Raw genomic sequence first — 24333 nt, 5'->3', positions numbered from 1 at the left:
ATATACATGTATAATTTAGAGCCCTTTCTTTTGTTGTTTTTCTTTTAATTTAACCAAATGTTTGCCTAAATTGTTTGGATGGGCCTCTTGTTGTAGTTTTTGAGACAGGGTCTTGCTTTGTCACCCACACTGGACTCAAACTCCTGGGCTCAAGTGATCTACCTTCCTCAACTTCCCGAAGTGCTGGGATTGCAGGCGTGAGCCACCATGCCCAGCCTGACAGTTATTTTCCTTCTACATTTGGGTTTAGGGGTTTATACTGTGCCTTATTCATGTCTTTGCAGCTCTCAGCACATTCGTGAGGAATGTTGAAGTCTTGGATAATTTTGACAGTTCAGTCTTCTAGTGACAAATAAGCTTTTCACTGATACCTACAGAAAAGTACACAAATCTTACAGACATGGTTTGATGAATTAGCACCATGTTTTTGTGTGCTAGGCTAGGCTATGCAGAGGTAATATCAACCCCACAATAGCTTGGAACAATGAAAGTTTCTTTCTGGCTCATAATATATCCCTGTCTTCAGATGGCTATGGCTGTTCTTAACATTATATCTATGCTTTGATCAAGACACAGTGTGGTTTTGGGTCTATCTGGAACATATCTATCTAGAACATTACCAGCCTGGGCACAGGGGCAGAAACTTCATGGAGAAGTACTGCTGGCTCTTGGACTTTTCTTCCAGAAGTGGCACGTTTCACTTCTCATATTTTAATTGCGGGAAAAAAACACATGGCCACACTTGTCTTTGTTTGTTTATTTGAGACATCGTCTCACTCCATCACCAAGGCCTGCAGTGTAGTGGCATGATCATGGCTCACTGCAGCCTCCACCTCAGCCCCACCAAGTAACTGGAACTGCAAGTGCACATCACCACGCCCAGCTAGTTTTTTTGATTTTTGATAGAAACAAAGTCTCACTATGTTGTAACCCAGGCTGGTTTCAAACTTCTGAGCTTGGTGATCCTCCCATCTCAGCCTCCCAAAGTGCTGGGATTACAGGTATGCACCACCACACCCAGCCTAAGATAACTTATTTTGCCTTTTTTATTTCTTCCACTAAGCACCAGGAGAGGAAGGACATTTTTGGTTTTGTTTCCCACTTCATACCTAGATACTAGCACATTGCCTGCCACTTAACCTCTTTACACCTGTTTCCCCTAATAGGACATATCTTATAGGGCTGTTTTGTCAGGTAAATGTGTTAATGCACATAAAATACTTTGGACAGTAGCTGGGACAAAGTAAGCACTCAGCTAAACAGACAATTCAGACATAAAATAACAAATGTTACAGTAGGAGGATGGAATGTATAGGAAAACACAGGAAACCCTGCAAGACAGATGAGTTTAAGGGGTTGGAGGAAGGGGGAATGTGTTTTAAGGCAGAGGGAACAGTATGTGCAAAGGCTTCTGGGCAAGAGAGAACATACCTTTGATTTCCAGAAAATATGTCATGTATCCACAAGGTCTGATTCAGACAAGCTGTAGATACTAAGAGTAAAAATAATATAACAGATTTATACTTTGAAGAAAGTTTAGCCTCAGAAAATTCTAACTGTAATATTTTGTGTGCATTCTTATTTAAGTGCTTGTAGAAAAATTTTGCAGTCATCTTGTTAAATATTGTCGACTTGATTTACCACAGTTCTGTCTCTTCTATAAATAATTTTTTTAGGCATACAAATGGTGCATCGAGGCAATGAAAGAAATTACAGCAGGCTTACCAGTGAAAGTTGTGGTGGATGTCTTAAGACAAGCTTCTAAGGTAAATATAATGTTAAAATTATTAAATGAATTATAGGATTTATCAGGCTTTAAGTTTGTTTTAATTAACCTGTTATTTAACATTTTAGTTATTTGTACACTCCGTAGACATAGGTGTGTTTTATAAGTTTATGTGCTCATTTTTAGAAATCTGGTTTCTAACTAAAGCTATCACACATAGATTTTTAGCTAATTTTTCTTTACCAAGAAAACCAGTGAAATAATTCATTTTGGTCATTGTTTCAATGCACTAAAGTACAGATCAAAGTAGTATTTGGGTGCTATTCTGGCTTGAGTTTGTTTTTGTTTTTCTTAAATATTTATAGCAACCAGAATTCCTTATGCCAAAATCCTGTGAACTTTGGTCACTTTTCTGCTAAAGGATAGCCTGGTGTTAAATCTCTTTGTCATAGTATTGCAGTCTCACAGCAAGGCAGCTTGCTATACTTGACCTGCTAGGCAGTCCTTACTTGATTTTTCTCTAGTGTTTTCTTATTCTGTAAATAAATGCATTAAATCTTTTACATTTTTATTTTATTTTAAATAGAGACAGGGTCTCACTATGTTGCCCTGGCTGGTCTCAAACACCTGAACTCAAGCGATCGATCCTCCCACCTGAGCCTCCAAAAGTTCTAGGATTACAGGTCCACCACGGTTGGCCTCTTTGAGGACATTTAGTAGTATTTTAAAACTACTGCTTTGGTGCAGTGAGGCCTTAAAGCATTAATGTACTTTTCAGATACACTTTTCTACCCAGAAGTTTTCAGATTTGAATATTTCATTTTGGTTGATTTTATTTATGGAAATTCAACTAGAAAATAGATTCCAAAATTATAGATCTGGAAGAGTCCAATATTTCTCTGAAATTTATTAAATCAGTCATTTTAGAGTAAGTAAACAGCATAAATATTTAAGTTATCAGAGCTAGAACAGGGATATTCTTATGTTTTTAATTAATTGAAATAATTGAATATTAATTTAATATAAAGACAACAATGTTTATGCAAGATTTATATTTCTGTGGGTTTTTTTTGTTTTTGTTTTTGTTTTTTTTTTGAGATGGAGTCTTGCTGTCGCCCAGGCTGGAGTGCAGTGGTGCAATCTCGGCTCACTGCAGGCTCAGCCCCCCGGGGTTCACGCCATTCTCCTGCCTCAGCCTCCCAAGTAGCTGGGACTACAGGCGCCTGCCACCTCGCCTGGCTAATTTTTTGTATTTTTAGTAGAGACGGGGTTTCACCGTGTTAGCCAGGATGGTCTCAATCTCCTGACCTCATGATCCGCCCACCTCGGCCTCCCAAAGTGCTGGGATTATAGGCGTGAGCCACCGTGCCCGGCGCAAGATTTATATTTCTATATGCAAATTATATTTAGAGTTTTAAAAAAATGCCTAGCTATAATCATGGATCAAAATATTTTAAGAAATAACTGAGAGCTATGCACAGTGGCACATGCCTGTAGCCAAGAGTTCAAGTCCAGCCTGGGCAACATAAAACCTTGTCTCTTAAGAAAAGAATTAATAGGAAAACTTGAAATTCAATGCATTTAAAAATTATTAAATGAAAGTAACAAAAGATTGTTGTAAGCCACTCCAGGACTGGGATATAAGGACCTTAGAAAATGCTGTGGTAAATTCTGCCCCCATTGTTTTATTTTAATAATAGGGGAAAATGGGGGTATACCAGCTTTGTAAGGTAACTTTGTTATGACAGATTTGTACTAGGACTGACTGTCAAAATTTTAAACTTTATAATTTTCCCAGCTTATATACAGATGTTTATAATAGAATTTTTAAGTACTTGGAAGGAAAGAAATTACAAATAGAACCTTTGTATTTATGTTTGGAGGGTTTTATTTCTTATTAACTATTATAGCCAGAATATATAAACTACATGTATTTTAGCACACTGATGAACTATTTGAGAGTTAACCGTTTTTCACTTTATCTTTAGGCTTGTGTAGTAAAACGTGAATTTAAGAAGGCAGAACAGTTAATTAAACATGCAGTGTATTTGGCACGGTAGGTGATTATTATTAAAAATATCCTTTTAAATTGTCTCTATACTTTATATCCTAATAATTTTGTGTCTTTTTATAGGGATCATTTTGGATCCAAACACCCAAAATATTCTGATACACTGCTAGATTATGGGTTCTACTTACTCAATGTAGATAATATCTGTCAGTCTGTTGCAATTTATCAGGTATGTTAATAGTTACCCTTTTTTTCTTTCAACCTATATTGACTTGCTGACCTGTATTTGTTTGTGGTGTATAAACCACTCTCTAAAAATGACTTTTTGACAACTACCCCGCCCACCAATATAGGTTGCATACTTATTTTATTAAGTATTACCTAGAAGGTGTGAAAGTTAATGCTTTGGGAATTAAAGAGAATCATTCAGGAAAGGAGTTGTTGGGTTGTGAGCTCATATTTGGGAGTAGTTTTCCATTTTTTATTTACCCATATAATGGCTTGTCTTTGTTATTGATTTAGCAAATGTCACTAAAGCTGCCTTTGTAGTCACAAAGATGGCTGGTAATTATTTTAGGCCTTTCTTACTTATTCTCAGGTAAATGATGTATTATGCCATTGCTGTAGACAAGGCATAGTTGACTTTAAGGTTTACTTTTTTTTTTTTTTTTTTTTTGAGACAGAGTTTTGATCTGTCGCCCAGGCTGGGGTGCAATGGCGCAATCTCAGCTCACTGCAACCTCCGCCTCCCAAGTTCAAGCAATTCTCGTGCCTCGGCCTCCTGAGTATCTGGGATTACAGGCCCGTGCCACAATGCCTGGCTAGTATTTGTATTTTTAGTAGAGAGGCGGTTTCACCATGTTGCCCAGGCTAGTCTTGAACTACTGACCTCAGGTGATCCACCCACCTTGGCCTCCCAAAAGTACTAGGATTATAGGTGTGAGCCACCACGCCTGGCCTAAGGTTCACTTTTGAAGAAGGAAACAGAGAAAAACATTCCCAATGTCTTGATTCTCAAGACATAGGAATAATTATTATTGTTATTATTAAGCCGTGGCCTTTTAAGTCAAACTCTATCTTCAGAAATTCAGGACTTCTAGGTGACTTTCATGTTCTGTAATTTAAATACAGCAGGACTTTCTTGGCTTCAAAATTTTATGGTGTTAGGCGTATAGATGTATATTTAAATTACTAGGATGTTTAATTTAACTAGGTGGTATTTTCTACAGTATTGACAAATATTTTTATGATTCTTTCAGGCAGCCCTTGACATTAGACAGTCAGTGTTTGGTGGCAAAAATATCCACGTAGCAACAGCTCATGAAGATTTGGCCTACTCTTCTTATGTCCACCAGTATAGCTCTGGGAAATTTGACAATGCACTGTAAGTTCCACATTCCATTTCTCTGAAGGAGGAAATACTGTTTTTGTTTTATTTTGTTTTTTCCCATTAGGGAACTATTATTACATTAATAATAGTACTTGATATACTTTATAGATTGAATTTGTCTTCCTGGAGCTTTAACAGAATGCCTAAAATGTTCTTGAAGTCATTTAAAATCATACCAGTTTTCAGGTGCAGAGGCTCTCGCCTGTAATCCCAGCACTTTGGGAGGCTGAGGTGGAAAGATTGCTTGAGCCCAAGAGTTTGAGACCCTGTCTACTCAAAAATTTTTTAAAATTAGCTGGACGTTTTGGTGCATGCCTGTGTTCCCAGCTTCTCTGGAGGCTGAGGCAGGAGAATCGCTTGAGCCCAAGAGGTCAAGGATGCAGTGAGGCATATTCACACCACTGCATTCCAGCCTGGGCAACAGAGTGAGACTCTGTTTCCAAAAATAAATAAATAAAATTATACTAATTTATAGGTTATTCATTTAGCCTTTATGTGATTTAATATTGAGACTTGTATATTTTCGTGTAGAATATAACTTACCTTTTGAGTATTTCCTTCAATAATTTTTGAGTAATACAGTAGCAGACTTAATAACCTAAAAACTTCTTGGTGAGAACACATAGAAATACTGAATAACAATTGTCTTTTTAAATATATAACTGAGCTTGCAAGAGTGAGGGGGAAATCCCCCAAGGGCCAATAATGGACACTAAAATTTAAAGGATTAAGTATGGCCTGTGGTATAACTGCTCTGGGGTGATGGGAAAGTTTAGAGATTTCTATAACCTTAGTTTAAGAAACAGCCTATAGGAGGCTGGGAGTTAGAACTGAAACCCTCACATGAAGCAAAGTCAAGACTACAACCCGGCCAGGCTTGGTGGCTCAAGCCTGTAATCTCAGCACTTTGGGAGGCCAAGGCGGGTGGATCACCTGAGGTCAGGAGTTCAAGACAAGCCTGGCCAAGATGGTGAAATGCCGTCTCTACTAAAAATACAAAAATTAGCTGGGCATGGTGGTGGGCACTTGTAATCCCAGCTACTCGGGAGGCTGAGGCAGACAATTGCTTGAACCCAGGAGGTGGAGGTGGCAGTGAGCCGAGATCACTCCACTGCTCTCCAGCTTAGGCAACAGAGTGAGACTCTGTCTCCAAAAAAAAGAAAAAAAAAGGGACTACAACCCCAGGGAAAGGACAGGTGGACATCTATCTAATTAATAGATGACAGGGAAAGTTGGCCATCTGAGCTTGGTGTCACAGTTGAACCCCAAAAGAAGCCTCACAAAACATAATTATTTACCTGTACCACTCTTGAGTTTAGGGATAATGCATCAGGATCTGCAAACAGAAAAATATTAAAAAGCACTTTGGGGCTGCTGGTTCTCCTGGGATACCTTGTGAGAGAAAATGCAAGACTTGGAAATAATTATCTGTCAACCCAAACTATACAGACATGTCATAGACGAAGCTTTACCTAAAATGAACTCACCATTAAAAATTACAAAACATAAGGAAATATTTCCTCTGAGTCAGCAGACATAATGAACAGGATTAGAATCCCGAAAACTTTAGTTAACAGAACTTTTTTGGCCAGGCGCGGTGGCTCACACCTGTAATCCCAGCACTTCGGGAGGCCGAAGTGGGCGGATCACGAGGTCAGGAGATGGAGACCATCCTGGCCAACACAGTGAAACCCCGTCTCTACTAAAAATACAAAAATTAGCCAGGCATGGTGGCACACGCCTGTAATCCCAGCTACTTGGGAGGCTGAGGCAGGAGAATCACTTGAACCCGGGAGTCGGAGGTTGCAGTGAGCCAGGATCACCACTGCACTCCAGCCTGGCGACAGAATGAGACTCTGTCTCAAAAAAAAAAAAAAGGCCGGGCGCGGTGGCTCACACTTGTAATCCCAGCACTTTGGGAGGCCAAGGCGGGCAGATCACGAGGTCAGGAGATCGAGACCACGGTGAAACCCTTTCTCTACTAAAAATACAAAATAGCCAGGCGTGGTGGCGGGCGCCTGTAGTCCCAGCTACGTGGAGAGGCTGAGGCAGGAGAATGGCGTGAACCCGGGAGGCAGAGCTTGCAGTGAGCCAAGATTGCGCCACTGCACTCCAGCCTGGGCAACAGAGCGAGACTCTGTCTCAAAAAAAAAAAAAAAAAAAAAAGGAACTTTTTTTTGGTTGATGCTATAAAGTATGTGTTCTTTATATGATTAAAGATACAAAATAGGTTGGCAAACTAGGCCTGTAAGTAAATTAAAGTTTTATGTTTTACTGGAACATAGCCATGCTCATTCATTCATGTGTCTTCTATCACTTCTTTCACACTACAGCAGCCAGAGTTCAATAGTTGTAGCAGAGAATGTGTGGCCAACACAACCTAAAATATTTACTATCTGGCCCTCTACAGAAAAACTTTGTTAACTCTAATATAAAAGAAAGAATGAAGAATATTCCCATAAAGAAAACAGGAAGTTTTTTTGTTCTTGTTTTTTTTTTTGTTTTGTTTTTGTTTTTTTGAGACAGAGTCTCTCACTCTGTCGCCCAGGCTGGAGTGCAGTGGCGTGATCTCGGCTGACTGCACTCTCCACCTCCCAGGTTCAAGCGATTCTCCTGTCTCAGCCACCTGAGTAGCTGGAATTACAGGCACGCACCACCACGCCTGGCTAATTTTTGTATTTTTAGTAGAGACAGGGTTTCACCATGTTGGCCAGACTGGTCTCGATCTCCTGACCTCAAGTGATCTGCCCACCTTGGCCTCCAAAAGTGCTGAGACTGCAGATGTGAGCCACCATGCCTGGCTGGAAGAGGGCAGATTTTAAAGTAACTGTTACATGCTACAGCATGGATGAACCTTGAAAACACTGTGCCCAGTGAAAGAAGCCAGTCACAAAGGATCACATATTGTATGATTTCATTTATGTGATATGTCCAGAATAGGCAAGTCCATAGAGACAGAACATAAATTGATGTTATCTAGGCTGGGGAGTTGGAGGGAAAATGGAGAGTGACTACTAATGGGCATAGGTTTCTTTATGGGGTAATGAAAATGTTGTAAAATTGATTTTGGTGATTGGCATACTGCTCTGTGAATACACTAAAAATCATTGAATTGTACACGTTAAATGGGTGAATTGTGTGGTATACTAATTATATCTTGAGCTGTTATAAAAATAAAACAAATGGCTAGAAACGGAAATAGTCACTGACATTAAAACTCAGCAGATGGGCCAAGCGTGGTGGCCCATGCCTGTACTCCCAGCACTTAAGGAGGCCAGGGTGGGTGGATCGTTTGAGACCAGCCTGGGCAACATAGCAAATCCCTGTCTCTTCAAAGAAAATGCAAAAAAATTAGTTGGGCGTGGCAATGTACACCTGTAACCCACCTATCTGGGAGGCTGAGGTGGGAGGATCACCCGAGCCCAGGAGTTTGAGGCTGCAGTGAGCCATGATTGCACCACTGTACTCCAGCCTGGATGACAGAGCAGGATCCTGTCTAAAAAAAAAAACACAAACAAAAATGAAACAAAACAAAAAAAACCTCAGCAGACAAGTTAAACAGAAGATTAGTTACCACAAAAGAGAGAATTAGTAAATTGGAAGACAGATTCGAGAAAACTAGTGGTTACCTGGAGGATGGGGGAGAGGAGGCTTGGCATTGTTTGAAAGGAACTGACAATAAAACAGAAATAGCTTACCTTCTATTTGGTGATATGGGCCATAAACAACCAAACTTGTCAGGCAAGAATACATGTTGTGAAGAAGAGTAAAGTAGGCTAAGAGTTGAGAGAGTGATGGTAAATTTTTTTTTTTTTTGGAGACAGTCTTTGTCACTCATGCTGGAGTGCAGTGTTGCAATCTTGGCTCGCTGCAACCTCCATCTCCCAGTTTCAAGCGATTCTGCCTCAGCCTCCTGAGTAGCTGGGATTACAGGCGTTCACCACCACACCCGGCTAATTTTTGTATTTTTTTAGTAGAGATGGAGTTTCACCATGTTGGCCAGGCTTGTCTTGAACTCCTGACCTCAGGTGATCCACCCAACCTCAGCCTCCCAAAGTGCTGGGATTACAGGCATGAGCCACCGCACCTGGCCAATGGTAAGTTTTTTTAGGGCCTTTTATATGGTCTGTTCTGGAAAGACCTGAGGAGCAAGTCGTGAGAATGTTCAGGGGAAGAGCATTGCAGAGAGGGTAAAGCCAGGGTGAAAACATGCTCTGCATGTTCAGGAAACTGCTAGGCTTGTGTGGCTGGAGGGGAAGGCGGAGAGGGTTGGTGTGAGAATGGCAGGAGATGAGGTCAGGGAAGTAGCAGGCTGAAAGATCATGTAGAGTCTTGTAGGCTGTAGTAAAGACTTCCTCTTTCATTCTGAGGGAAATGGGAGTCTCTGTTGGGTATTAAAAGTTCAGTCTACAACAGATTGGAAATTTAAAACAAAAAGCTGGATCTTTACCACAGATAGTTTTAGAAGTACTTTCTATCAATATTATATTACAGATTGTGATTTTTAAAATTCCTAAATCATTTGTAACTAAAAAGAAATGCCAGACTGTATCTATCTGTATTACAGATTTCATGCAGAAAGAGCTATTGGTATCATTACCCACATCCTACCTGAAGATCATCTTCTTTTGGCTTCTTCAAAGAGGGTGAAAGGTATCCTTTGTAATCTAGTCTCAGATATTTTAAAATAGATGATATATAGTCTAAAATAGGGGTATTTGTTTATTTTCTCAGAGGTTTGGAGGATTTTCTCACAGGATTAGATGGTGTTTATGTATTACTAGATAGCCATTTTACCACAACTCTACTTAAGGGGTTCCAGTGGTTCATAATGAAAGACTGTTTGCATCTCTCATAAAACATTGTTAATAGGCCGGGTGTGGTGGCTTATGCCTGTAATCCCAGCACTTTGGGAGGCCGAGGCAGGCAGATCACCTGAGGTCAGAAGTTTGAGACCAGCCTGGCCAACATGGTGAAACCCCATCTCTACTAAAAATACAAAAATTAGCCAGGTGTGGTGGCGTGCACCTGTAATCCCAGCTGCTTGGGAGGCTGAGGCAGGAGAATCGTTTGAACCCAGGAGGCAGAGGTTGCAGTGAGCCAAGATCGTGCCACTGCACTCCAGTCTGGGCAACAGAACGAGACTCTGTGTCAAAAAAAAAAAAAAATTAATAAGCCATAATTTTTCTTTTCTGTCTCCCTTTTGTCATTCACTCATGCATGCATTAATTTTTTTGAGGATTGCATGGAAGCATAATACAAATGTTTCTACACAACATGGATAGAAGATGGGTTTCATAACTTCAGCTTTGTAGTGCAGGATTCTTATCCTGAGCTTCATATCAGGTTACCCTGAATGTTGCGAGGCTCTTGCCAAATACCCCTATCTTCCATTTCTTATTTTAACTTTTCTTCTGATTGCCACCAAGGCTTTTTCACGTAATGCATTTATTTTGCTAGCATGATTGGGTCACCTATGTGTTATTTCCATGCATGTTGGATATGTTTTACCTTAATTCTGGAACTGAGTTTTTTCTCCCTCTAGATTTGTATTTTTTAAGTTGCACAAGTAATACATGATGTTAGATAGAAAAGAGAAAAAATAAATTGCCTTAAAATCCCACCAATCCTCAACCAACATTTTGGTGAATATTATTTTAGACTTTTCTTACTTCAAATAAGATAATTAAATGAATGATTTTTTTAGTTTTATAATCTGATTTTTTCACTTAATATATTACAAACATTTTTTCGTGTCTCTACATATATCCTTTTTTCTAATGTATTTAACCTTACCTTTATTATTTGACTCTTATAATTGTTTTTAACCTTTTCTTTTTTAAAAATGCTACAGTGAAGTAAATCTCTTTCTTACCTTTGTGTACATAGACAGTTTTCCAATAAATCAAATTATCTGGTAAAATAATATGTATATTCTTAAGACTTTCGATAGAATTTGAAAGTCTTGAATGGAGCTTTGAAATTGAAATGTCTTGCCTGATTTGGTTGGTCAGATGAGTAGGAGGAAATCAGTTCTTTTAGCTGTGTTTGGTTAAAGGTTATGTTTTATAAAGTGTGGTTTCAAAATTTTCAAAAGTACTTAGGTACTCCTTGACACGGTTTCATAACTTTTAAAAACTTTCCCTGTGCTTCCATTTAATTTGAAAAACAAATTCACATCAGCAAAGTATAGCAGTCTATTAAAATAGAAGCTAATTCTGCAAAATCGTTTATACCATTGTTTTTCTTAAATTTGAATATATATATACTGTGCAAAATAGAATGACCGCCAAAAAGTGTACTTTTTTGTTAAAAGTGGAATTCTTTCATCTTGACCAGTTCCAAACCATAATCACATATAAATATATTCAGTAAACATTTTTATTATTTAAGTTTAAATTAGATGTTCTTACTAGCTTTGGTAATGGTTTTGAAGTACGCTAATTTATTGCCTTCTTTTTTAGCACTTATTTTAGAGGAGATTGCAATTGACTGTCATAATAAGGAAACTGAACAGAGGCTGCTTCAAGAAGCTCATGATTTGCACCTGTCTTCACTCCAACTAGCTAAAAAAGCTTTTGGGGAATTTAATGTACAGACTGCAAAACACTATGGAAACCTTGGAAGACTTTATCAGTCAATGAGAAAATTTAAGGTAGAAACATGTTTTTGCTATATTTTTCTCTCTTAAGTAATGAAATAGAATCTTAAATAATAAATCTTAAATAAGCTCAAATAAATTATACACTTATCTTATTCCACAAAGGAATTGAGAAGATAGTGAGTATAAAACAACATAGGCCAAGCACAGTGGCTCATTCCTATAATCCTGGCACTCTGGGAGGCTGAAATGGGAGGGTCCCTTGAGACCAGGAATTTCAGACCAGCCTGGGCAACATAGGGAGACCCTGTCTCTACAAAAATTAGGCAGGTGTGGTGGCACATGCCTGTCTTCCTAGCTACTTGGAAGACTAAGGCAGGAGGATGAGTTGAGCCCAAGAAGTTGAGGCTGCAGTGACTATGATCACATCACTGCACTCTAGCCTGGGTGACAGAGTGAGACCCTATCTCTAAAACAAACAAAAAATAGTCAAAATAGAAATAAAATTTAAAAATCAGGACCATGGGCCAGACACAGTGGCTTATGCCTGTAATCCCAGCACTGGAGTCCAGGGTGAGACAATCACCTGAGGCCAGGAGTTCAAGACTAGCCTGGTCAATATAGGGAAATCCCGTCTCTACAAAAAAGAAAAAGTTAGCCAGACATGGTAGCTCACACCTGTAGTCCCAGCTTCTCCAGAGGCTGAGGCAAGAGGATGGCTTGAGCCCAAAAGGTTGAGGCTGCAGTGAGCTATGATCACACCACTGCACTCCAGCCTAGGTGACAGAGTGAGAGCCTGTCTTCAAAAAAAAAAAAAAAAAAATCAGGATCATGAAAAATTAGGAAACATGTCAAACCAAAAAGATTAATATATGAGGCTGGGCTCAGTGGCTCATGTCTGTAATCCCAGCACTTTGGGAGGCCAAGGCGTGCAGAACACTTGAGGGTCAGGAGTTCAAGACCAGCCTGACCAACATGGTGAAAACCCATCTCTACTAAAAATACAAACATTAGCCAGGCATGGTGGCATGCACCTGTAGTCCCAGCTACTCAGGAGGCTGAGACAGGAGAATTGCTTGAACCTGGGAGATGGAGATTGTAGTGAGCCGAGATCTGCATTCCAGCTTGGGTGACAGAGCGAGCTCCATCTCAAAAAAAAAGATTAATATATGAAAGTAGTACTTGAGATAAGAAAAAATTTTTTAAATAAAAAAAGACAAATATGATTGCTATACTTCAAACAGTTTTTAGTATATAGTTCTTGATATATAATTCTTAGTATATGCTAAGTGTAGCTCTTAGCAGAATGCCTGGCACATGGCAGGTGTGCAAGAAATGTCAGATATTGCAACAAGTATTATTAATTATAGCAATAAATATGACTAACTTCAATGTCTCTTAGAATTTTGAGTTATAATTTTTTTTTTAATAGAGGTTCTTACTCTGTTGTCCAGGCTGTAGTACAGTAGTGTGATCATGGCTCACTGCAGCCTCAACCTCCCTGGGCTCAGGTGATCTTTTCACCTCAGCCTCCCAAGTAGCTGGGAATACAGGTGCACACCACCATACCGCCTAATTTTTGTATTGTTTGTAGAGACAGGGTCTTGCCCTATTGCCCTGTTGCCCAGCCCTATTGCCCAGGCTGATCTCGAACTCCTAGGCTCAAGCAATCTGCCTGCCTCGACCTCCCGAACTGTTGGGATTACAGGCATGAGCCACTGTGCCCAGCCTATAAATTCTTAATATTATTAATTTTGGGATCACAGTAAGGAAAGAGTGAGAGGTCTTCTTTACCTGAAAAGCAACCTATATATCCCTCAATTAGCTTGAGTTTAGTTTGTTGGAATAAAAATTGTCAAAATTCCAAAAAATGAAATGAAAGTGTATGCCCATGTAAATTAACATATTATGATATAGAGCTTGTTAAGAAGGTTCAACTAAATTTTGCACTGTGTTAACCAAAGGAAGTAATTTTTGTTTTAGAATGTTTTGTTAATTTCTTCTAAAAGTTTCTTATAATTTTGCAAATTTCTTTGTTGTGAATTTCTTGTAACAATTTTTTATTACCAGGATAAGTTTTCACTTGTTACTTTTGACATAGGATACTATTGCTGTCATCAGTTTATCTGCAGTTTCCAAAACTCTGTAATGCTTCCCATAGGCAATTTTTGGAATAACATAGTATGTTCTTTGATCTGATTACCTTATGGCATTCATAAGATGTCTTTGGCATTTAGATCAGTTTTGCTCATTGAGTAAGAACTGTTAAGATGAGAAAAAGTATAATGATTGATATGGCATAATTGTTTTTCAGGAAGCTGAAGAAATGCACATCAAAGCAATTCAGATTAAAGAACAACTTCTTGGTCAAGAAGATTATGAAGTAGCCCTTTCAGTGGGACATCTGGCTTCTTTATATAATTATGACATGAATCAGTATGAAAATGCTGAGAAACTTTATTTGCGATCTATAGCAATTGGTATGTTACATTTAAATTTTCTTTAGTCAGTTGATTACAAATCAACATGTCAGCATGTCTTATATGTTGTATAAGGAAAATGTTATTAAAGACTTAAATGGGGCTGGGTGTGGTGGGTCATACCTGTAATCCTAGCACTTTGGGAGGCTGAGGTAGGCAGATCACTTGAGGTCAGGAGTTCGAGACCAGCCTGGCCAACATGGTGAAACCCCATCTCTACTAAAAAATACAAAAAACAAATTAGCTGGGCATGATGGTGCGCGTCTGTAGTCCCACCTACTCAGGAGGCTGAGGCAGGAGAATCGCTTGAACCTGGAAGGCAGAGGTTGTCATGAGATGAGATTGTGCCACTGCACTCCAGCCTGGGCAACAGAACGAGACTCCATCTCAAAAAAATAAATAAAATAAAATAAAATGCTAAAATATTTAATAAAATAAAATAGATTTAAATGGGATAAGTTGCTAAGGATATTCAGGAACCACCCAAAAATCATCTGGAACGTTTTGCTAAAGGTGGTTTTTTTTGATACTGAAGCCAGTAGTAAGAGGTATGACAGTAGAGTGTCATGTGTAGGCAAAAGTAGTTATTTTAAACTATTTGTGCAGTTACTGCCCACTCATTCCTCCCCCTCCCTTCTCCTACCTTTAACATGATAGATCAGGCTTACCTGTTTTTGAACTTGATGAAGTTATACAATGTATATTTTTATGTGTCTGGTTTATTGGTGAACAATAATGGTGAAATCTGTGATGTTGCATATCACTGCCATATGTTGTATTAGAATGTCATCATTTATCCATTCCACTGTTAATGAACATTTGGAACATTTGGATTTCCATTTCAGGACTATTACAAAATCAAAATAAGGAATCTATGGCCATCATCTTATGAAGTGCCTGTTAAAACTCTTGCCCATTTTTATATTGATTTGTCTTGTCATTTTCTTACTGACTTACAGAAGTTCTTTATATGATATGAATATGACAGACCTTCGTTGGTTACATGTGTTGTAAATATCGTCTCTTATTCTATTGCTTGTTTCCTAATGGAGCCTTTTAAATAACAGAACTTCTTTTTTTTTTTTTTTTTTTTTTTGAGACAGGATCTTACTGTGTCACCCAGGCTGGAGTGCACATCAGGGCTCACGGCAGCCTCAGTCTCGTGAGTTCAAGTGATCCTCCTGCCTCAGCCCACCTGAGTAGCTGGGACTATAGATGTGCACCAGCACACCCGGCTAATTTTTTTTTTTTTTTTATTTCAACAGGGACAAGGTCTCACAATCTTGGCCCAGGCTGATGTCAAACTCCTGAGCTCAAGTAATCCTCCTACCTAAGCCTCCCAAAGTGCTGGGAGTACAGGCATGAGCCACTGTGCCCAGCCAGTTCTTAATGTAATCAGATGCATCAGTATTTTATTTTTTCTTTGAGAGGGAGTCTCGCTCTGTCACCCAGGCTAGAGTGCAGTGGCATGATCTCGGCTTACTGCAACCTCCAACTCCCAGGTTCAAGCGATTCTCCTATCTCAGCCTCCTGAGTACCTGGGACTACAGGTGCCCACCACCATGCCTGGCTAATTTTTTGTATTTTTAGTAGAGATGGTGTTTCAGCATGTTGGCCAGGATGGTCTCAATCTCTTGACCTCGTGATCTGCCTGCCTTGGCCTCCCAAAGTGCTGGGATTACAGGCCTCGTGATCCACCGCTTCCAGCCTGCATCAGTGTTTTCTTTTGTGAATAGCACTTTTTGTATTCCGTTTAAGAAATCTTTTCAACCGGGCGCGGTGGCTCACACCTGTAATCCCAGCACTTTGGGAGGCCGAGGCAGGTGGATCACTTGAGGTCAGGAGTTCAAGACCAGCCTGGCCAACATGCTGAAACCCCATCTCAACTAAAAAGACAAAAATTAGCCGGGCGTGGTAGCACACACCTGTAATCCTAGCTACTCGGGAGGCTGAGGCAGGAGAATTGCTTGAACCTAGCAGGCAGAGGTTGCAGTGAGCCAAGATCGCACTGTGCACTCCAGCCTGTGCGACAGAGCGACTCCATCTCCAAAAAAAAGGAAATCTTTTTCTACCCAAAGTAATAAAGATATTTTTCTAGAAAATTATCTTCAGGAAACTTTATTTATATTTAGATCTACAATCCTGAAACTGATTTTTGTTTATGGTATGAAGTAGGGATCATATTTTTTTCCCCATATGGACATAGAGTTAAGCCAAGACCATTTCTTCAAAAGACTGTTTTTTTGGTTTTGTTTTGTTTTGAGACAGAGTCTCGCTGTGTCACCCAGGCTGATATGCAGTGGCGTGGTCTTGGCTCACTGCAGCCTCCACCTCCTGGGTTCAAGCGATTCTCCTGCCTCAGTCTCCCAAGTAGCTGGGACTACAGATGCGCACCACCACACCTGGCTAATTTTTTTGTATTTTTTTAGTAGAGGCAAGGTTTTGCCATGTTGACCAGGCTGGTCTCAAACTTCTGACCTCAGGCAGTCTACCCGCCTGGGCCTCCCAAAGTGCTGAGATTACAGGCGTGAGCCACTGCTCCCAGCCAAAAGACTGTTTTTTTCCCTCTGCTATACTGTCTTCTTCATAAATCATTTATCCATATACATGTGGGTTCCCTATTATCTATAATATATTGACTGACTTGCTCATTCCTCAAGTGCATGTAGTTTGAGCTGCTAACCCATATCGCTGTGAAAAACAGACCTACTACTTAGAGTTCAATATTTCTTTACAGTTTTCCTTTTTCTCTAGCCTGAAGGTAGTATATATTCAGAATACTGTGTTCAAAAGTTACTTGGGATTATTTACACCCCTTTCCTTCAATGTGGTTATGTTATTCTTTTGCAAAACAATTAGGTTTATTTAACATGTTAAATTGTTGCCCCTATCCATCTTTATTTTGTTAATTTTTTTGAGTATGTGAAATATTAATGTACTGTAATTAGAACTATACAGAAAGATATGTCCAGAGACATAATTTTCTCTGATTTCTTCTACCCAGTTCCCACTCACTCACTATGGATAACCAGTCTCATTATTTTCTGGTTTATCATTTTTGTGTGTCTTTTTGCACAATGAACAAATAAATACTTTCTTATTTCCCTATTGTACACAAAAGATAGCATACTATAGATACTCTTTGGTATTTTACTTTTTTCAATCTTAACAATATACCATCAGTCACTCCATAACCGTTACAGAGAACCCAGAAATTTCCCCATCAGTTTGCAGCTACATAATATGCCATTGAGTGAAGGTACCACAGTTGATTAAACCATTCTACGTGTTTTCATTTGTTTCTGTTAATTTGTAATTACAAATACTGTTGCAGCGAATCGCCTTGTGCATGTGTTGTGGTTTTTCATTTGTTGGTTGGTTTTTTTGAGATGGAGTCTCTCTCTGTCACCCAGGCTGGAGTGCAGTGGCCTGATCTTGGCTCACTGCAACCTCTGCCTCCTGGGTTCAGGCAGATCTCATGCCTCAGCCTCTCGAGTAGCTGGGATTACAAGCATGCACCACCATGCCCAGCTAATTTTCGTATTTTTAGTAGAGACAGGTATTCACCATGTTGGCCAGGCTTTCACCATGTTGGCCAGGCAAGTTCCGAACTCTTGACCTCAGGTGATCTACCCACCTTGGCCTCCCAAAGTGCTGGGATTACAGGCGTGAGCCACCATGACTGGCCTGTGCATGTGTATTTTTCTATTGTTGGAGATGCTGCCATTCTTCTTTGAGATCTCTTTAAACAGTTCCTTCAAACCATGAATTTTTATATTCTATTCTAATGAGGCCAATTTCTTTAGACGAGAAAATTTTTTTTAAGTCTTAGTGATAGCTCATGGTTGGGACTGATTTGGGGGATGCTGATACAAGAATTATATCTATTCCTTTCAGGGGAATAAACCTAAACCACCCTGTTTAAACAATTGAACTTGTGTTCATGTTATAGAAATTGCTTCTTATCTCATTATTTGTGCTTTTTTTTTTTTTCCTTTTTCTTTTTTGTTACAGGGAAGAAACTTTTTGGTGAAGGCTACAGTGGACTAGAGTATGATTATCGAGGTCTCATTAAACTTTACAACTCCATTGGAAATTATGAGAAAGTGTTTGAATATCACAATGTTCTGTCTAACTGGAACCGGTTGCGAGATCGGCAGTATTCAGTGACAGATGCTCTTGAAGATGTCAACACCAGCCCCCAGTCCACTGAAGAAGTGGTGCAGTCCTTCCTGATTTCTCAGAATGTTGAGGGACCGAGCTGCTGAGGGAGGACCCCAGTTAACCAATTACCTTTTCCTGGATTCCAGGGAATTCATACTGTGAAATCAAAACCATGTTGTTTTGGGGGGCTGGAATTTGCATTGAAACACTGGTCCAGTCCATTGAAGACCCTATTTTGGGTGATCCCTATCTTGCAGAATGTCTGTAGGAATAACATATATTCAGTTATATTCAGCATGTACCGCATGTGTAAGTAGTCTGGCCCACATTTTCAACCTAGTAGAACAAACAACAGGAAATCTTTTTTTGTTGTTTTTAAAAAATTCATTTTGCAGAAAGCCTGAAAGAAAAAAACATACCCCTAAATAAAACTAAGAGTTTAAAAGAGTTGCATTCTTATTATGTAAGGATGATTTTAACAACTTTTTAATATGTAATTCTTCGATGTGGAGGTATTCAATACTGTAGTGTAAAGAAATTTTATGGGGAAAATCTTTATATGCAGTATAGAAAAGTTAACACAAGTACTAATAAAAGAGGGACATCCCGACTTATGTTTGGCTACCTTGCCCAGATAAGTGGATACAACCACTCTATATTACAAGGAAAGGACTATCAGAGTCATCTGAACTGGACCAGTGTTGATCTGTAATGTAACAGAAAATCTGATAGACCAGCACTTCTGACTTTTTTTTTTTTTTTTGGTACAACAATGCAAGATGCTCTGATAGCATTTGCTAACAGGACCAGGAGGATCTAAAAAGGACCAGCCTAATGTAGAAGGTGGTTATTTAGACCAGAAGCTTTAGATTATTTAGATCCTACATATACTTTTATCAGTAGAATGATTTCATTTAGATGTATAATGAAAAAGGATAATGCAAAAATTATGTAATAGATACCAAATTAGGGAAGTTTGGCAATTTCAATGGCATATTTTTAGTCAAGGTACACAGATGGCAGTGCCATAAGCAAGTCTATAAATATCGGCTGCAGCCATCCCCCTCATTTTAAATGTTGCCCTAATAATCAATGCAGTTAACAAGTATATTGGCTGTGTGTCATGAAATAGTTCATGTTCAGATGGAAATGTTAGGTTACTGTATGGTTTATGGAGATGAATGAAAATGAATGCCCAAAAATAAGTCTTAGAAAATCCTCCATTTTTATGGTAAATAGTAATACAGCTAGGTCATTTCATTTGAAATCTAGGAGTCAAATGGAAAGATCCCCTAATAATACACCTATTTCGCTAACTTGTCTTTCTGTTTATTGGGTTTTGATTTGATTTTTTGTAAGCCAGTCAGGTTATTTAATGATGAGGTAATAATCAAATTTAAGAATTTGTGACGTGTAGCAATTCAAGAAACAAAAAGGATTTTGCTGTTACCTCAATTCTTACTGTAGTAGCCCATCTGATGCTTCTATAGTTAAGAATCTGGGTTCCCCCCCTATTTTCAGGGGTTCATGACTTGGCTGTTAAAGATGTTGCTCCTAGCTAATGCTTGGAGTAGTCTATGGGTGAATGGATGTGTGTCGAATTTTAGTTTTCTTTTAACATGCATGTTGGGTGAGAGGGGAAAAAAATCTAAGCTGTCTGCCACATTGAGTACAGAAAAGTTGTAGATTTCAAATTTTATTAATATTTTAAGCACTTTTTTGAACTTCCCAACCTTGTTTGAAGTTGTTATTTGCAGTCCTATTAGTTTTGAGCCACTGCATTTAAGTTCCCTAGGAGGGGGTTGGTTGGGGGATGTACTGAAAGAGATGAAGCATACCCACACCCTAAAATGGTAACTGTCTGATTTAGAAACCTGAGTTTACTCCTCAAATCGAATTATTTTCTTTTTAAATTTTGGAAAGAGTAAATTGACGTACTTGCAGTTTATGAAGCTGCCCCCCACCCCTCAGTTAATTGCAGTCTAATGTCAAGAGGCACTTCTTTATTAATTACCAAATAGTCTTTGTGACCAAGGACTAACATTTTTAAGTTACTCAGCTCTATCCTCATGGGCCTATATATTTAATTACCTCCAAAGATATTTTCAGGATAGGCTTTGTATACTTTTATTGGTTATTTAGAATCCAGTGGTATGTTTGTGGTATAGGAATGTCATGGTAAATTGTTTTTCAATAAATATTTTGAAACATGTTTCCATATGAAGTTTTTTTTTCAATCTGTATTTTTTGGTTTTGTGCACATACAGCATTTCCTAGGATAAAAATAAACAAATGACTTACAGCCTCATCCTCCCTAACTCAGTTTGAACTCAACTTAGCTCACACTCAGTGATGAAACAACATGATACGTAGAAGCCTAGGATCACAGGGTGATAATGTCAATTGGCAGCCAGTTGTGTTTTTTTGAAACATCATTATTGGCAGTTTCTCCTTATCACCGCTGCTTTAATGTAGTTTTTTTTGTAAATTCATATACTTTAATGCATACACTCTAGCTTAAGAAAACAGATTGCCATTTTTGGTTAGGGATATGACTTACTGTGCTATTATTTCTGGTTCTAATGAAGAATAATACCCTATGACTTTAAGTGTAAGATTCATCCTTTAAGTAGAGACGTTTAGGATAAGTTAGAGAGATGTGTGCCACTATGATTTATTGAGTTTTTAAAAAATCTCGAAGAAAATAAATTTATCTCACAATAAGTTAACTCACACAAACTTTTTACATATGATGAGGTGTGTAAGGAAGCTCTAGCCAACTTAAAGATTTTTCTGGAGGTTCAGCAAAGTCATGTTAAATTAGGGGCCTTTGGTCTCATCCTTCTCTGACTCTTCTACCCAGTCTTTTCCTAAAGTTCGGTGCTACTCCAGTTGGGTGCATCAGGGAGCTCCGTCAGCACTCGCATGTGGCGCTCAGGTGGCCATTCATGCCTGCATTCCATTTAGTAGAGCCAGTTGGAATTTTTAGAGCATAATCTTTATGGATCCTCAAAGCTGACTTTGCCAAAGGGATTGAGACCCTTATTACCATCAAATCTCTGTCTCTGCTTGGTTAAAAATTGGCTCACTTACTGCTTTGTAGTAACCCCTGCCCAGGTATTTTTTCATTTGTGAAAATAAAGAATTTGAGAAAGACCTTTGTTCCTAGCCTGTTGGGAAGAGTTAATATAAATTTTATGAAAATCAGGTACAGAGGCTGCGATCTTAGAAATAATGAAGGTGCCATTTGGCCGCTTCTTAATAGTGCAGACAGAAAACTGCAGTAAACACATGCCAAAACATGATTGAAGCCTTTGGCTGAAACTTTATACATAGAAATAATGATTTGCTCATAACAGGTATTGTTAACTGCCACTTTTTATGTTTTCCCTAGAATTTGTAGCCTTGCTGCTTACTTTTTTTCTGGGTGGCAAAGTTACTACTGGAAAAACACTATAAGTACAAATTTTTTAGAGTTTTATCTTTGCTTTAAAAGTGAATGTGTATTTCACCTCTTGGCTGTGGAGGACCTTAGTTGCCAGGAATTTTTTTTTTTTTTTCAGACGGAGTTTCGCTCTGGTTGCCCAGGCTGGGAGGGCAATGGCACCATCTTGGCTCACTGCAACCTCCACCTCCCAGGTTCAAGCGATTCTCCTGCCTCAGCCTTCCGAGTAGCTGGGATTACAGGCTCCTGCCACCACGCCTGGCTAGGAAATTTTTTGTTGTTAATATGACATTTGGATTAATCTCCAGCTTCAACACTACTTCTTTTGTCCATAAATCTCAGGAATGTTTTAGGCAGAAAACTGGTTTTACCCTGTTGATAATCAGAAGGAGTGTGCTTTAGGATTTATTGCATAATACTATTCTTCAATTGCAATCCTAGGTATCTATAGCATGAGTGGCCTTAGTGAGTTTGTTGAAGTGCACATGTTTTTCAAGAGTAAAATTTAAGATTAAAAATATATGCTATATATAGGTATCTAGAAAACTTGGTTTGTGGTGCACAGTTAAGTGTTGGATCACTAAATAACCATTGCAGGTACCGTTTGTGTAACATTACTCATTTCTGTATATTCCTTTTATGGGAAGATATTCTGCCATGGTAACTAAAACTTTTCAGTTTAGTTCTACTTTTATGATGTGAATGAATGCTATGTTTTACTAAATATTACCAGGTCAGTACTATTTTTATACTTTATTAAGCAACAGGGGATTTTAGTTTAATAGGCTCAAAATAAGTTCTTAATGGAACAGTTAAAAGCAAAACACTAACAATCTTTACGTGAAAATCCCCACTAATAGTGCCACAATAATTTCTATAGAAATATCTAAGGTCATTAAATAGATTTTTGAAGACAGTTCTTCATTGTGTCAGGATGACCTTTCATATCATTCTCACCAACTTGTAGTGCCCACCGTTATTTGTAACTATTAAACCATACTAAGTATGTTTGTAACCAGCATTGTGATATATTCTGTACTTGTATTGCTAAAAATGAATTATTGACCTAATAAATATAGTGTTCCTGCATTCATAGTGTATCTGTTTCCAATTTGGTTTTGATTGCTTTTGGTTGGGATTAAGCTTTGCAGACTGTTTTTATTAGAGAACAGTGTGAGAGAAATTGTTGGAACTAGAACAAAAGTGCTCTTGTTCAAGAAAATTAAGATATGTGGCAGAGGAGGCCCATGGTAACATCTGGAGATTGTGCTGATGAAAAGCACTTGGAAAAAGAGAAAGCACTGCATTAATGCAAAGGGATTTTTCAGTCCTTACAAAAGTATACCATTCTTTTAAGAATCCTCTCACTCTAAAGGCTGAAGATGAATGATGAGACCTGGTAAAGTTCTGCTGGAATAGTGAAGAAAAGCCTAGATTGGAGTTTCAGTTCCAGCTGTCTCTGAACTGGAAGATTCTGAGTTACATCATTCCAGCCCTCTTTGTGTTTTATTTCCTCACATGAATAAGGGGGTAAAATCAGGTCTTTAAAAAACGTCACCATGAAACAGCATAAATCTGAAGTACTCAGAAACCAGTTATAGGAAATGAAGCCATATTTTTAAAGATTAGGAAGAAAATATTGTAGACAAAATCCCACCATCACTTGGAATATAGTCAGCACCAGCTTCATTGCCTGCCACCTTCAGTGATACTGAATTTAAAAATGTTTCTTTTGGCCGGGCGCGGTGGCTCACGCTTGTAATCCCAGCACTTTGGGAGGCCGAGGCGGGCGGATCACGAGGTCAGGAGATCGAGACCACGGTGAAACCCCGTCTCTACTAAAAATACAAAAAATTAGCCGGGCGTGGTGGCGGGCGCCTGTAGTCCCAGCTACTCGGAGAGGCTGAGGCAGGAGAATGGCGTGAACCGGGGAGGCGGAGCTTGCAGTGAGCCGAGATTGTGCCACTGCACTCCAGCCTGGGCGACAGAGCGAGACTCCGTCTCAAAAAAAAAAAAAATGTTTCTTTTTACATCTCCATGACTGAACCTCTGAACATGCGATTTCATCGTCTTTGTGGAATGCCATTTCCTGGATAGTCTTACTCATCTGTGAAGCTCAAAGATCAAGGGAACCCTTCCCTTAAAGTTTGAGTTGCCACTTGGTACTAATGCAGCATTTTAGAGCTTTATGAAAGCAATTACCATATGGCCATATAACTTACAGTGTTAAGACTCTTTCCAACTTGTAAACTTTGCTGATTTGTGTATTCAACATAGAGTTTATCCTGTGACAGATACTGTCCTGAGTGTGTTAGCAAACCACACTCAGTTACTTTAAGCACACATTTCAATAGACAAATGCCCATTAGGATGGCTATTACAGAAAGTAAGTGTTGGCAAGGATGTGCAGAAATGAGAGCCCTTGTGCACTGTTGGCAGGAATGTAAAATGCTGCATCTGCTGTGAAAAACTATCACCTGTGCTCAAAAAATTCAAAACACTGTTACTCTATGATC

General features: G+C 38.9%; 1 protein-coding gene across 2 annotated transcripts in view; it reads left to right on the top strand.

Annotated features, from left to right (window-relative positions):
• The window catches only part of APPBP2 (amyloid beta precursor protein binding protein 2), an 81694-nt gene extending 58788 nt beyond the window's left edge, over positions 1 to 22906 (top strand). For both annotated transcript variants that reach the window (XM_003278467.3, XM_030828144.1), the window contains 8 exons: positions 1677 to 1766; positions 3715 to 3782; positions 3861 to 3966; positions 4997 to 5121; positions 9695 to 9780; positions 11592 to 11782; positions 14043 to 14208; positions 18223 to 22906. In XM_003278467.3, the coding sequence (XP_003278515.1) occupies positions 1677 to 1766; positions 3715 to 3782; positions 3861 to 3966; positions 4997 to 5121; positions 9695 to 9780; positions 11592 to 11782; positions 14043 to 14208; positions 18223 to 18476 (1086 nt within the window). In that variant the 3' untranslated portion in view covers positions 18477 to 22906. The remainder of the gene's footprint in view (positions 1 to 1676; positions 1767 to 3714; positions 3783 to 3860; positions 3967 to 4996; positions 5122 to 9694; positions 9781 to 11591; positions 11783 to 14042; positions 14209 to 18222) is intronic.
• Positions 22907 to 24333: the final 1427 nt, after the last annotated feature.

The sequence above is a fragment of the Nomascus leucogenys genome, chromosome 14 (assembly GCF_006542625.1).
Source record: "Nomascus leucogenys isolate Asia chromosome 14, Asia_NLE_v1, whole genome shotgun sequence".
Classification (NCBI taxonomy): domain Eukaryota; kingdom Metazoa; phylum Chordata; class Mammalia; order Primates; family Hylobatidae; genus Nomascus; species Nomascus leucogenys.
The sequence above is the reverse complement of the archived record's forward strand: the minus strand, read 5'-3'. Positions and strand labels throughout refer to the sequence as shown.